Below are 16,403 nucleotides of genomic sequence, written 5' to 3'. Positions count from 1 at the left end.
ACCAAACATACCAAGTGAATCGAACCCAAAACAATAAATAAACAATAAAAAAACACACATCAAAGCAAGCGAAACGCCATCCGGAAATATTCTCTGATAAGACTTGCTGCCAAAGCCGGGCCGCCGTCGCCGTTGCCGCCATGGTCGCTTTGGTTGCGCGATTTCGCACGCAATAGCGTGTTTACGTACAAAAAAAAGTGGCCATCCTTCTGTACTATAGAATATGAAGCAGCAAAAGCAATATACATAATCGCCACTTTGCAGGTCTGTGCCAGACTGTCAGTTAGTAATCGGTGAGTTCATCTATCAGTTGGAATGAATGGAGAGCCGGGAAATCATTCATAAAAACCTACCCAGCAGAGCAAACATACGCGATGCATAACCGCACGATCCGTGCCAAGTAGGTAATCAGTTTCGCAATGATGGTTTCGAAAGGCGCACTGATAATTGCCGGTGGGGGAGAGCAATCCGCCTACCAGTAAAGCTGATGGGCGCTTCGAATTGTATACCAACTGTTTTAATTGTGTTAGAAAACGAAGATAATAATTGATGATTAGAATAACCTCGAAACAATTGATAGGCCAGTTGACAGAAATGATCTATGAATTGGAAAGAGTGATAGGTATTAAAGCTTCCAATCAATTTTATACAAATCCTCGAGACAGCCGTAATTGTTGAGTTTTACATAAACAGACAACAAAAATAGTCACCTCTGATAAGAGCAGTGCTCTAAAACGTCAGCAATTGTCATAGGGCGAAACTGAGGAGGTCAGACGGAATGGATTTAATGAATCCCAATTATAAATTGTGCTTCAATTTACTCACTATAAACTTTGCTAGAAGCTATGATTTCTCCGAATGTCACTGTCGAATAATTTGTGGCTTGGCTATTAAAGTCAAATAATGTCTTTCACCTAGCAAAATACTGATCTTGCTTGCACTAAGTGAAACTTTGAACCATTCCATTAAAATAAACACCTTTGCTATGGATCGAATGTGAGTCCCTCACATATAAAAAAAATCAACTCTCCATCGAGCCGCTAATGCCCTTGCACTCCATCATTACCATCATATGCCACTGACACCGGATCGGAAGGCATCGTCATCTGCCGCATTCACTTGCATACCTATACCTGTACCCCCGTGCCCGGACGAAGGAATTCCTTAATGGATTCTCGCTGTTTTCGTAACCGTACGGCATATTTGCCTTTCAGATAACGAAAAGAAAGCGCGCTTTCTCGACAACGGTTTTTCTTACTTTTCGTTTATCGGTTTATCACACTGACACTGTTATCAGTTCAATATTTCTCTGCTCGCTTACCGGTTGCTCCGTTGCGGGTTGCGTATGGTATCGTAAATTCAACAAGCTCACATGCTCACAAACTTCAAGCCAGCCCCATATCAACCAGCTGCTCGCTGCTCGCTCCGCGCGCCTGGCCGTGACGGACGGCCCCCGGGTTCGGTTCGCTAATCCAACGCAGGAAGCCGGCCTGACTGGTAAGTATGTGCACGCATACGCACCGACATGGCCGGAGGAATAAACCGAAAATCAGCGGATTACTGCTGTCAAAGGTAGAATACACATTCAACACTAATCAATCTCCATAAATAAGATTATCAGTGCGCGGTAAGGTGAATAGCAGAAATGAATTATGGCTCTCGGGGGAAGCACCACACCACCGTAAGCACGTTGCGATTGAATGTTTGCTCGCCGTTGTTGGAGCGCCATCGGCCGGCCATCTATCTTGCCCGCACTCCGCGCCGTGCAGTACAGTACAGCTTTTGACCTAAAAAAACGGTTGCTTTTAGTTTAGCAACAATATTTGATTGGTCAATAGAAATGAAATTCACTTTTTCGGTATTTTGCCCATCATACGTGGTGGTTTTTGGTTTTGTGTTTCCTTTATTTGAGAGGGTAGAAGATTAAGCTGGTCGTAGTATTGATAAATACCAATAGATTAAACTAAAACAGTTTCTTAAATACTTGTACACGAGAAAGCTATCTGAATGCTTGTTCGGGTTCAATTGAATATTTGCCAGAGTTAGAACTATAAGTATTTCGGCGTAGCCAGTTTGAACGAATTGTATAATTGATCTGTTATTTTGAGAGTCGACATGTTTTTATTGAATTGTTTTCCCAATAAGACATAGCCTGGTGAAAAAATCTCTCCAATCAACTAAGTTGTGGGTTGGCGCTTTTTATAATTCTTTGGCCATCGTGAATTGACACCAGATCTCACTCCGCCTAGTCTATTTAACTTGCTCTCTGTACTCCTAGACGTCTTATTCCTACTTGATTTTGAAGCAAACATCATCTTCGGAGGTTAATCGTCCAACACTCTTGCAACATGTCCTGCCCACCGTAGTCATCCACCTTTAGTCACCATTTGAATACTGGGTTCGCCGAAGCACGAGTTCATGGTTTATCCTTCGCATCCATACTCCGTCCTCCTGTGTGCACCGAAGACCGTACTTAGCACTCATCTCTCGAAGACTGCGAACACTCACTTGTTCTCCGCGAGGATGTTTCATGCCCGTAGAGGTACACTATTTACAGAAAGTTGGTCTGTTCGACGGTAGTTGCTTCGTCGTCGTCAGCCGGGTGGCTCATGCTGTTTCAAGCAGTCGTCTCCATTCAACTTGGTCTTGGGCCACTCGTCACCAATTTCCCAGGCGTCTCAGAGGTTGCAAATCACTTTCGACCTGGTTGAGCCATCTTACACATTGAGCCCTCCTGTTCATGGTGCCTATGGGATTGTTGGAGAGAACTGTTTTCGTCGCACTGTCGTCCGGCATCCTTACGACGTGTCCGGCCCATCGTAGCCTTCCGACTTTCGCCAGATGTACGACGGGAATTTCTCCAAGCAGTGCAAGTAGCTCGTGATTCACACGCCTCAGTCACTCTCCTCTTACAGTTTGTACTCCGCCAAATACCGTTCACAGTACCTACCGCTCGAAGACGGCAAATGCGCATATGTCCTCCGTGAGCAGCGTCTCTGCTTCAAGACCATAAAGAACTACCCGTCCAATGATGGTTTTGTACATTGTCAGCTTCGTACGGTGGGTATGCTTCTTGATCGTAGCGTTTTGCGAAGGGCAAAGTAGACACGACTTCCCACTTGAATGCGCCGTCAGATCTCCTTACTAGTGTTGTTGTCCGCGGTCTCCAGCGATCCCAAAGCCACGAAATCATCTACTACTTCTTGTCCGTCCCTTCCGTGGGAGGCACGCGTTTGTTTCCCTTGGACCTCCCTTTGGACCTTGGACCAAATGCATGGTTTTGGAGGCGTCTATTTTTAGCCCAATCCCCCTAGACTTCGCTTTCAGTCTGGCGTAAAGTCGTAAAGTTCCTGGCTATAATATCAAAGTCATAAAAGCCTAGGAGTTGGCAACGCTTGATGAAAATCGTGCCTCTCCACGTTGAACAGCCTGTAGGATAAGCATGCAGTGACTCGACATGCGCACGAAACACATCACTCGATCCAACTTAGCTCTGACCAGTCGCGTCAATTTATCCGGGAAACCGTGTTCATGCATTATCTGCTACAGCAGATCTCCATCGACCGTATCGTACGCTGCTTTGAAATCGATAAAAATGTGATGCGTGGGCCCGTTGTACTCCCAACATATCTGGAAGATTTGTCGGATGGTAAAAATCTGGTCCGTAGTTATGGGAGGTAAAAATCTGGTCCGTAGTTATGGGAGCTCTCCATGAAGCCCGCCTGGTAATTTCCTGAGAAAACCTGTGCTATCGGTGATAGCCGGCATAACAGGAGCTGGGAGGATACCATGCTATCCTTTTTGTAGATGGAACAAACCAGGGCTGGTACCGAATGGCCGAAACACAAATGGCCGAATCACGAATGGCCGAATTTTAACAACAGTCACAGAAGGCCGAATCACGAAAGGCCGAATCACGAATGGTCTAATCACGAAAGGCCGAATTTTTTCGGAATGCCTAAATAACTATTCAATAAAAACATGAATTGGCAAGTAGTTAACTACTAACTTTAATCAAACAAAAAACAAAATAAGCAACACAACCCTATAGCAAGGATATAGATGATTGAAAGTTCTTTCTTCCCCTAAGCGCAAATGCGAGACCTATTTACCGTGTCAGTAGCAAATGTTTCCTAGATGATTCAGGGCGAGATGGTCGCAGGCCGCGAGTGTGCGCCGGTGATTCGCCGTCGGAAGCGCCGGCCACTGCGGCCTCTACTGTTTAGGTGCATGCATTTTCCTAGGTCTACTGACTAGTAGGGATTATCCCTTAGTTAAGTCCGAACGAGCGGCAGCGAGTAATGACAGCGTATACCCAACGTTTCTGCAGGTTGAAGGCCGTCAATATTTTCGGCCAAATATGAAGTTCGGCCATTCGTGTTTCGGCCTTTTGTGATTCGGCCATTCGTGATTAGGCCATTAGGTATATTATGCCATTTGTTATTTCGGCCATTTGTGTTTCGACCATTCGTGATTCGGCCATTTGTGTTTCGGCCATTCGTGATTTGGCCATTTGTGTTTCGCCAATCGTAGGTAATCCACAAACCACTCCTACCATCCATTCCTACGATAGCTTCTATTCCTCCTCAATCTTGGAAATAACCCAATGTATAGCCGTTGCCAGCATTTCTCAGCCATGTCTATAAACCTTCGCCGGTAGGCGACTTTGTTGGTCTTTCATAACCCGATTTCTCGTTTGACCTCTTGGAGATCAGATGCTGGGACATTCTTATCTTCCACGGACACTCCTAGGTTAACTTCCAATTCGCCTCTTTCAGTAACTTCGCCATTATGGTTTTCATCGAAGAACTGCTTCCACCTATCGACGACCTCGCGTTCGTTTGTGATTAATGACTGCAGTTGCTTATGAAGCCCATAGTAATCACGACTACTTCATGGTCCGCCGTCGCCAGTTATCCAAAGCTTCGCTGTTATAGGTTGTTATACAGCAGGCATGAGCGACCATCTTGAACCTGAAATTCGCACCCAGTAGTGCGTTCCATCTACCGTAACCTTAATCGGTCTGATTAACTTCTCAAAAAGCCGTTCTAGATAGTTCATGATTTTAAACCTCTCTTTTTGCGGTCCATAGTATCATATGCAGCTTTGAAATCGATAAACAAATAGTGCATGAGAATTCTGTATTCACGACCTTTTCGAAGGATCTACCCCAGCGTAAAGATTTGGTCCATCGTGTGCCGTCCTTCAACGAAACGGGTCTGACAACTTGCCACAAATCTGATCACAATTGGTAACAGTTGGCGGAAAACGATTCGGAAGAGCACTTTTCAGGTGCGATTGAGAACGGTGAATCGCACGCTAGTTCTCACAGTACCGATGTTTTCTGTCAATGTTTTTGGAATCCAACGAAGAATATGGATTTTGCTGTCCAGTCAGGTTTGGCATACACTTTTCGCTATGATTTTGCTCTTTTGATTACTGCTCCTCAGCCAAACAGAATTTGAAAAAGTGGTGTATGGGGCATTTGTAGAGCTAGTAATTATCTATAATATTGCTGAGGAAAGTGAAGTTTTATCTTTAGTATTTACGGCGCTGTAGGGTAGCAGCCTTATAGCGCCATAAATACAAACTGCACAGTAATGCTTCCTTCAGCAATATTGTAGATTATAACAAATTCCACACACACCCCATACATCACTTTTTCAAATTTTGCTTGGCTGAGAAGCAGTAATCAAAAGAGCAAAACCGAAGCGAAAAGTGTATGCCAAGCCTGTGTCCAGTATATCAACTATCTAATAGTCAGCTTTCGGATTTATGAATCTAAAAATTTAAACATTTACATAGCACTGTCCTATTTCAAAGCGCTCCCAGATGGCTGCAAGGTACGCCACTGCTGTAACAAGCCAGTTATCTAATGTTCAAACCTCAAAGTTTCCAAGTTTTGCTCACCGCAGATGCAAAATTTTGTCTGAAATTAGAAGTGATGACCTTTTCGCAAGACGGAAGAACGAACGGCTAGTACATTGCCAAGTGCCTGAAAATTTTTGAGTTTTGTTTATCTGTCTAACGCGCTATCAAAAATTCAGATTTATGTGTCATAATGGCAACTTGCTCATAACCTCTAGACAAGTACTAGCGCTGGTGTGCTTATTGTATTTAAGGTGAATTAGCTTGCACGCTCCCACAGATGGATTGGCAAATACTTGAGAATCCATCATTCGATAATATCCCGATGTCATTCAGGGAGACATGGATGAACCAGCTGCGATCAGGTAGCCACAAAATGCCAAAGACAGCTGAACTGGTGAAGATCAGGCAGATGTTGAGCCTGCTCAAGCGTCGGCCGCAACTTTTGATTCGTGATGCGACAAAGAAAGCGGATGTTTTCATCTAGTTTGTTGAAAAGACGATGATACGGGTCGGTTTCCCCGTCTTCAAGGTACGGAAGGCACCGAACCGGAATGACAAACAAAACACGGCAGGTAAAACCCGAGCCGGAAAGCTGTATTCAAAACGGCTGCTGAATCCCACGAGATGCGAAACATTGCTGGGGCAGGAGATTTATAGTGCCACATCACGGTTAGCCGTTCCAGAGAAGGTAAGGAAGAAGATGGTGGACAAATTTGCCAAAAAGTTTCTCGTTTAGCAAGTGATCTGTGGGTGTGGCAAAATGAGCCAGCCGCACATTACGATGGGTACGTGGTCCCAACCAAATATGCAAATCTCTCGTTCCGGTTGCTTGCGGAAACGCCCCCTTCCTGTATCTGCAGTCTCAAGGAAGCGAGATGTTATGTTGGCTAGATTTGGTATCCTAGCATTGCGTGTATCGTGCATCGCCGGAATTTCAACCGATTGAGAGGTCTTGGTTTATCGTCATGAGCGCCATACTTTGTAAAACACCTAAGGTATTGGATCGACCATTTTTGTGTGCCTAACCTTTTGTTCACCGTTGGTAAGTTAATAATAATCTAACGTTAGGTACATTCAAATTTAATGTAAAGCTCGAGTCATTTAATATCTGGACACATTGTTAATTTTAATGCTACGCTCCTATCTGCAATGTTTTCAGAGCTGTAAAATTCGTCACGATTAACTTTGTTTCAAATAAGTTATATTAGATGAAAGCCGCGAGCCGAAAATTAATGTTAGACATCCAAAATCAGGTTCAGAAATCGCGAGGTCGTTGAAATTGGACGAATAGACCGTGTGCAAAGTTCTCAAACATTCTTGTGAGCAGTATACTATCGATCGGCAGAAGCACAGCAAGCGTCGTAGTGGAACTAATGATCAAAATATTCGGAATATAAATCTAAGCATAAGTCTGTATTTCTACTTGGTTATGAAAATACAGAATACTGAAAAAGTTGGGAAATCGTTGTTAGTAAGTTTTGCTTCACCCTCCATATTCATCAGACTTGACGGTAGGATGGACGTTTTTTTAGTTGGTTGAATTGACTTTAGCATGTTCACACCGATTAGATTGCAATAAGAAAATCCCAGTTTTACAGTTATGCCATCGTGTAAACTGTATGATAATGCCACCTCCAATTCGTAGTACACGACAAATATTGTGATTTTGACAAACCTACGGATAGAATTCAATCGACTATATGCGACATTTGGAACTATCTGTTTTTGCATTCTAGGCACTGAGATTTATCATACATAAGTCAACAAAAAAAAAACGATAGGATAGAGAAATTGTGCTGTGACCATACAATAGCACGCGCGGTATTTTTCACAATCTATGCAGTCGTGGCCGGCGGTATTTAGAATCGGCACGATGACAAACCGGCAGCAGTGTCGGTGGCGGCGGCGGCTGTTTTGATTTATTTATTCGAACATGTAGGGTAGGGGTATTGTTCTTTTACTCGCTCCGCCATTGATAACGGAAACTGAATAGTAAATGCCGATGTTTTTGCGTATCGTCGACAAATGAACGGACAGTGTGGGACTCATTTGAGGGCACACAAACACTAGGTACGTACCTCTAGCCGAACCCTATCGGGGTCGCTCCGGACGGTCGTTGCTTTTCCGGAACCTTTCCGAAAAGCGCTATCCTTGGAATGCTGCTGTTGCTGTTGTTGGTGGGAAGCCGCCGTGGTCGGAGCTCCTTTATGGTGATGGTGGCCAGCATTTTGCTGCTGCGATGATTGATGATGTGATGATTGCGTCTGCTGTGATTGTTGTTGTTGTTGCTGGTGCTGCTGTTTGGAACTTTTCACTTTCATCATCTGTTCCCGATCGCTGGTCAGTAACAAATCCGGCGGGGCACTACAGGCGGACGACGCTCGGACAGGGTAGATTAGTTCCTCCGAATCGGTTGCGCATTCCTGGAGAACTGTGGAAAGGAGACGGAGAGGAGAAGTGAAAGATGAGTGATTAGTCAAATCATGATCTACACGCGAGGAACGACATAGAGAGGGTTGATAAATTACGGATCATTTCGTGGACAGTGGCGCGAACAGTGATCACTCACTGTGATTATACGTATAAGGTGCACAGATTATAGACTTTGTCGTGACTAACAGCTCAATGCCTTATCGAGCCGAGACAGCAAACTAATGATTTTTATGACAAGGGTTAAATACTGCTAAGTTCTTGTAATGGCATTGGTTTGGAACAGCTGTAATGGTTGACTTTCAACAAATCAACAGGTCGCATGTTTTGAAAACGGTTTCCATATGTGGCTATTAATTGCAACCTGATCCGATTTTAGTGCTTTTTGTAGCGTAAAAAAGCGACACTGGTGGTTGTGCAAATTTTGTGCTCCGAAGCATTAATAGGTGTTAAATAATATTTATTTGAAATGTTCAGCAAGCCCCCACTGCCGAAGATTCGAATATATGCCATCATCATACGTCTCAAATACAAGCATGGAACATGACGATGAAGTAGATTGAAAAACATATCGCTCAGATGCATCTCCATTAAACTGAGAGCATCTTAAGTGAAAACGATAATTAAAATCCAAAATCGAAACACATCAAGCGCATATGCTCTCGAAGGTCTAGCAGAAAAATCACCGATGATAGTCGGTAAATGCTTTTATACTGTCATAACTGTTTTAGTATGGTATGCTTGATTTGTTTTTGTTTCACGCTTTCTATATTTGAACAATTTTCACGCTAGGCATGTTAGAAGGATTTTTTTTAACTCGAAACAAAGTAACGCTACACATTTTAACCAAACTATGCAGCGACCAACTGTACCGCACCATAAAGCAGGGCAGATGTCGTCGAAAGGCGTGCCAAAAGATCAAAGCAGAATACCGCCGGTACATGACAGTCGAAACGACACAAACGGTCATTAGGAAGCGCTTCTTCGCTTTGAAGGATCAAACGGAACAGCATTTTGTTCGGTGTTGCTTATACGTGCCGCTATAAAGAGTGAGGCCGCAAAGAAACTCTTCTTCAGCCGCCAAGCACCAACACCTGCGAAATGTGACGCTTCATCACGGAGAGGATATTGACACTCGGGTGATGCAAAAAAAACGCCTAATAGTTAGGAAGGTTTTAAAAATAGTAATTTTAATATCCTTCTTCGAATCTCTGACATATAAATCAAATTGAATAAATTATGGAATCATAATGGAAACGAAAAGAAAACAAAACGAGAGTAAAAGTACCTCAAGATGTAACAAAAAAAAATTTGCTCGTCGTAACGACCGGTTCCCATAAAACTTCATCATAAAAGCAACAACAACAGTAACCGAGCGGTCAAAATCGCACAGCCAATTTGCATTTCACACGACTACCGGACTTTTGGCTATGCGGCTGCGGCTGCGGCTTCGGCTATAGCTATCCCATTGCAACCCGTGTTATGTATTCCGGCGAGCGATTTTTCCCGGCAGGCAAGGCAAAGCAAAGCAAAAAAAACAGCTGCCTTTTCTGGACCAAGCTTGATCGCGATTATTTCGCGCTTCTGTTTTGACTTCTCCAAGGTGAATTCGCATGTTCTGGTTCCCTCGCTTGCCATCTCGCATCCCATTCCGACGACTACTGTTCACCGGCCCATCGTCCAGGCCGGGCATCGGGACACTCGAATCTATACGCAGAACAGAAAAAAATATTCATACAAATCGCACCAAAGAGTTTCATCCGCTTTTTGCCGCTGCTGCTGCCGAGAAGGTTAGTTATGCATTTCTCTGCCATGTATGGACGGAAGCATTCCGTTTCGTCGTTCATGGAAACAGGAAGATTTGCACGATTTCGTATCAAACTAAAATAACAATAAATTCAGTTAGATACAAAGAAATTTGTTTCACAAATTGTGCTGATTTTTATATTTGGTTTCCAAAAAAATGGGACCAATTTAGTATTTAAGTTCGCCAAAAATGAATCGGTTTGTTACTTCGACAGTAAAGCAGAAATAGACAAGTAGGTATTTTTCATTATTATGAATGTTGGTGTAATTAAATTAATTGGAATTTTCTGCTAAATTTCTAATATGAAATATTTTCTAAGCAAGTTGAAATATTTCTAAGTAAGGTTATATAAGTATTTTGCGCGATTCTTGAGCAGGTCAACATTTAAACAAGTTTGCATAGTCGGCACTCAAAATTATCAAAAAATAAGCTCGTTTTTGTTCTGTTTCATCCGAACGTGTTCTGTCCATTCTCTGTATCGTTAGAATCCTTGTCCTAACTGCATTTATTAGTTTTATTCTTTTACGCGGTAATTGAAAAACTATTGAATATTTAAACCTTCATCCAACCAAATCCAAAAGCAAACCAAATCCGCTACGAAACATTTGCCAATTGTGCGGTGAACCAAGGGGTCCACACTACGCCTGACAACAATTACTAACGCGCAGTCAATAAGCCGCGGGAAGAACCACGAGAGTATGAGCAGACGATAGCCGAGGTTCCATGAGGATATGCTACCACGACGACTATAACACGACGGAAGGATGTCCACTCGCTGGTCTGAACGCTCAAAGCTCTCACCATCCCCCGGAACCTCAACAACGAAACGTATGAAGATAACAGACGATGGTACAACAAATTACAGAACTAAAGACCCTACTTAGAATGTTGACAATGACTACGAAAGTGATGAATTGGAAATTGATGCGTGAAACTACATGAAAATTCAGTGACACCAATTACGGAGCTGTAAAAAGAACATGTAGCGCCTTGAAACAAATCATTACCGAGATCACAGCCGAGTGTCACCACCGTTCGATTCTCCGGTTGTCTTTCACAGACGTTGCGCAGCTCATAGGCGGGGGGAGATGTAGCGACCCTGCCCGTTACTCTTCCTTATTCCAGTGCTTCCTGGATCCGGATGCTGGAATTCCGGGAGAATCAGACCATATTCAAACATAATTCCAACCACGCCATCGAGCCGCGTTTAACCGAGATTTGTTATTATTGTTGTTGTTATTTATTTACGACATACAAGTTTAACCGAGAGTATAGAATGGTAAAATCCAGTATAATTGTGAAAAACAATGCCAAGAACGCACACATTTCGCGTTCTAAAAATTGAAACTAAACATAAGCCATCAAAACACTGATTTTGCACACCTTTGTGGCTGGCGAACCTTAAACACGCTATTGAGAAAACGCAGTCGGCGACTAAGGGTTGTATTGCATGCCCCGAGAGCTAAGCTAGGTGACCCGGGAGACGCCTCCGCTTACTCAAATTTGTCATATTTATTTATCAACATTCTCCTACTTCGTGAATTCGAGCGACCAGGCGAACACATGCTTCCCCTTCAACGATGAAGGCAAAAACACGAAGAAAAGATAATGAAGAGACGACGAAAATGTATAGAAGACGAAAATGCGGTAAAAAGTTGGCGATAAAGTCAATAAAATACAGCAAAAATACGAAGAGAAGTGTACAACATGACAACAAGATTACAGCGGTTACTTAAATACGATTAAATACAAAGAAAAGACGTCAAAGCAGGGACAAAAAAACACGCCAAAAACGACAAAAAGGCATTTGAAAACATCGAAAAAGCACTACAAAATTGTTTGTTTTCTTAACAATAAAAAGGACAACGAAAATATGAAAAAAAGTGACGAAAAGGCAACAAAAAAAGCGTCGCAATGACGCCGAAACAGTAACAAAAAAGACGAAAAACAACAAATTGCCGCCGAAAACATAACAAAATAAAGTCAAAAAATTACAAAAATACAATAAAAGATGGCAAAAAATAATAAAAGGCGAATAAAATATGACACAGTGACAAAAGAAAGATAACGAATATGAAGAAAAAAAGCAAAGAGATGTCGAAGAGGCGGCGAAAACACAACTATATGATGACGAAAAGAAGGCAAAAGGATGACGAACATACGGCATAGAGACGGAGAAAAGGCAGTCAAAAGACGACGGAAAAATGACGAAAAAGTTTAAAGAAGTATGCGAAAAGACAATGAAAAAATACGAAAGATAATAAAAATATACTGAAAAGACGCCGAGGAAGCGACACAAAATATATAAAAAATACAATAATAAACGAAGGAAAAACTATAAACAGATGCATAGAAGGCGCCCATCATTTATATAAAAACGCGATGAAGCGACGATAAGAAGACGGCAAAATAGCGACAAGAAATGCCTAAAAAGATAGCAACTGATGACAAAAAACCGCCATCAAGAGTTAACAAAAACGAACCGAATGACAAATGACAACATAAAAACAACAGGAATACGACAGCAATATGGATAGAAAAGGATGGAAAATAAAAAACAAAAGACGACAAAACCAAACGGCCAAAAACGAAAAATGAAAAATGAAAGACAATAAAACAGGAACAAGAACGAAAGCTGCAACAAACAATATCTATATACTAGCTGATTTCCCGATCTCACTCGGGGCCCCTTGTCACTCAGTCACTTGTACATCTGTTTTTGTAACGAAAACTCTCATAATGCAAGAAACTAAACCCTTTTTTCATTTGAATATGTCTACTCCCTTTGTCAGTTCCTCTCACGTTGTCCCCCCCAACCATTAGTAAATTTGTCATCTTCTCGGTAATCTCTATAAATCGACAAAAAGCCTTTTTACGTTTTTGAACCTCCCCCGTTTTAATGGCCACCCTATTCTCCCTTTCAGAAATAAAATAATTTTTACAACTGCTATCGTTCCAAATGCAAGAGAAACGCACCGCTTTAGCCATTTGAACCTTTTTCTCCCCTTGAAAGAAACCGTTTCCCTCTTTTGTCAACCCCGCAATGCTGATTTTTTTATGTCAAAAAACATGCGTTTGACAAACGACGTTTGATGGAAAACAGTCCAGAAGCTCCGGAGCTATGGCGGAACAAACATTCATACTCACGGTCCTCGTCCCCCTACATGTCGGTTCCATCCCAGTTAGGTCCCCCTTCTGTCACGTAGCTAATTATGGCTTGCCCCCTTCCTGTTATGAGCCCCCCTCTTTTGGTCAACCCCCTGTGTGCCAAGTTTGGTGAAGAACCGTCCAGGCATTTCGGAGTTATGGACCTCCCCACCCCCCTGTTACGGCCCCTCTTCTTATCAACCTCGCAGTGCTGATTCTCTTATATCAAGGAACATGTGTCCCAAGTTTGGTGGAGACCAGTCAGGGCGGTTATATATAGGTAAAAGTGAGCGTGAGTTTGTATATTTGAATGTTTGTATGTTTGTATGTTCCGCCATAACTCCAAAACGTCTTGACCGTTCTCCACCAAACTTGGCATAAATGTTCCTTGACATAAGAGAATCAGCACTAGAGGATTGATAAAAGGGAGGTCCCCAACAACGAGAAGAAGTCTAAATAGGTAAAAAAGGTTACGTTTCACTCACATTTAGACCGATTGCAGTTGTGCAAGTGTCTGTGAGAAAAGAGGGGGTTCCACCGAGGAGAGATATAAGAAAATAAAGCTTTGTTTTATTTCCGTTATAGGGATTTTCATCAACCGGCGCATAATTTGGCAGGTGACAGAAGGGGGAGCTGACTGAAAAGGAGCCTACAGAGAGTGAAACGACGAACGTAAGTATGAATGTATGTTCCGCCATTCCGTTGTACGGTTCTTCATCAAACGTCGTTTGTCAAACACACGTTTTTAAAGCTAGGCTTTTAAAGCATTATTTTTGCTGAAAAGCAGAGATGTTCCGATCGATTTGACTCAATTTTGCTTCATTTGTCAGTATCGTCTCAACCAAGCAAGATTTTAAAAAGTTAGGTATGGGACATTTGTAGAACTAGTTATTATCAAACATATTGCTGAATAAAGTTTTGGCAATTGGTGACCCAATTGGTAGCTAAATGAACGTTCATTTGGTTATCAACGGGGTAGCAGCTATGTAGCATTGTATGTTTCAATCGATTCAGTTTCGATTCGAATCGATTCAATCGAGCGATAAAAACAACTTAAACCAAACAGGCTTTTCCAATTCGCTAGTTCATGACGTGGGATTTCGCATTAAAATTTTTCTGAATCCATACCAATGGTTTTCCATTTAGTGTTTTAATCACAATAATACATAATTTTGTCCTACATACAATCTTGGCGTTCACGGACAAATTAGCCATCAAAGCTTCAAACATCACATCTTCCAGTTTGTAAATAATAAACTTATTAGACATTGTTGACTCCCACAACCTATGAAACCGGCAAGATTCGGAGCTGAATCGGATGTCTAATAAACCCAAAACCAATCCCCGAATAAGTATGTTAGAAATATTGGGCTCCATGTACATATTCTATGAACAAAAAAGTGGGCGTCATCCCGATGTTGAGCCACCACAAATTAACCCCGAAAACATCTTTTTTCTCCCGAATGATTATTTTTTTGTGGTGGAACCTTGTGACAGTCGCTTAGGCGACACCAGCTCTAACTGAAACTCGTAAAAAAAATGCCGGTGTCGCAACCAAAACGCAATCGCCTCACCCTTTTTTCATCCATCGAGTGTTAATCGTTTACGGGGTTAAATGGATGAGATGTTGAAATGGGGATTTCAATTTCACATTTGGTAGTATTTTCACCGTTTCACCGTCATCGGGTCGTCGACGACCGACACTGGGACGGCAACGCGACGCTGACAACCAACGAACGGTACACGCGAGAGAATCTGTCTGTCTCTGCCCTACATTCGACGTCTGCTGAAGCGGCGTGGATGTCTGTTTGCTTTTCTCGTATGTTAACGGTTAGATTGTCTTCTCAACGAGTTTTAGAAACTATCACGAACATTAATTTTCATTTGTTCTGTGCTCCTATTCCTTACCATCTTAAATCGGTCCAAATGTGTTACAAGTAGAGAAAGAAAATTCAACACTTCTAGGTAGTTTACGTCAACCTTTCACACTACTAGCAGCAAACATAACGAAGCTAATATGGCAAAACTCTTTGAAGTCGTTGTTTCGGCAAAATGCCAACAGTTTCGTGTAAATATGCAAAAAAAAAATCCGTCCGACAAAAGTCGAAGCTGTTATTTTGATGTGTTGTCAAACACTCAGACTTGGCCAGACCAGCCAGACAGACAATAATGACGACGATGACTCGGGGCAAAAGTACTTATCGGAGTGTGACAAATGAACTTGGCGATTGAATTCAAAGTAATTGAGCTTCATTGAAGGGTAAAAACGATGTGAAAGCACAGAAAGATCGTGTGGTATTTGCATATTAAATTCCATCGTCTAATGTCTAATTTAGTGTTATACTGAAAGGTCTTTCAATTATAGGTTTCGACGCAAGTCTAACAAACCAGTTCTTTGTGTCATGTCATGGCTAAATGAGATTGTTGATAATGATTAATAAATCGTAGTATTAGCTCCCTAATTATAATTTCAGCAGATTATGAAGTCTGTTATTCGGCCTTTAGAAGATTGGATCAGGTTTCACTTGTTTTTGTTTTGTACTACAATAATAAACAATAACGACAATTATCAAAGTATTTAAAGTTTACTTCTGCACCATTATTGTGTGACCACCAGCCAATCCGTTCATATTGCAGTTACCGGTTAAGTTGGTAATTGAATTTGCATAAATGTTTACTCGTTTGTCGCTTAGTCTAGCTTCATAGTCGCAACGACTAACCGACCATAGAAGTACAGTCTACCAGAATTGGCCAAAATCCGGTTAGACAATCGGTGGTCGGTCATTCAGCGATGGCGAATCGATTGTGTTTTTTCCTTCTTTCAGAGGGCACGTGAGCATGTTATTAATGCTCGACACTTCACACCTCGCCCGAAAAGGAGCTGCCGCCGCGCGGTGAGCCACGGCTCGGTTCCGAAATCAATCAATCAATCTATAAAAGCTATAATGAAAAGGAAAAAGAGAAACAAAAGATGCAAATCAATTCGTTCATTTAAAATTTTTCATATTGTCTTTATGCTGAATGGTCACGATGTGTATTTTGTTCCCTCCTGTCTATTGCAAGTTTAGTGCGGAATCGTGAGTTGCTAAATAAAAAATTCAAAGCGCTACCGAACTTCGCATACTGCGCGGCAGCGGCGGAACGCGAT

The 16,403-nt window shown here is 42.1% G+C and overlaps 1 protein-coding gene across 2 annotated transcripts in view; it reads right to left on the bottom strand.

Annotated features, from left to right (window-relative positions):
- The window catches only part of LOC128742134 (protein naked cuticle homolog), a 121,476-nt gene that overhangs the window by 13,684 nt on the left and 91,389 nt on the right, over positions 1-16,403 (bottom strand). For both annotated transcript variants that reach the window (XM_053838368.1, XM_053838369.1), the window contains exon 2: positions 7,950-8,302. In XM_053838368.1, the coding sequence (XP_053694343.1) occupies positions 7,950-8,302 (353 nt within the window). The remainder of the gene's footprint in view (positions 1-7,949; positions 8,303-16,403) is intronic.

This window comes from Sabethes cyaneus, chromosome 3 (assembly GCF_943734655.1).
Source record: "Sabethes cyaneus chromosome 3, idSabCyanKW18_F2, whole genome shotgun sequence".
In the NCBI taxonomy this organism is placed as follows: Eukaryota; Metazoa; Arthropoda; class Insecta; order Diptera; family Culicidae; genus Sabethes; species Sabethes cyaneus.
The sequence above is the reverse complement of the archived record's forward strand: the minus strand, read 5'-3'. Positions and strand labels throughout refer to the sequence as shown.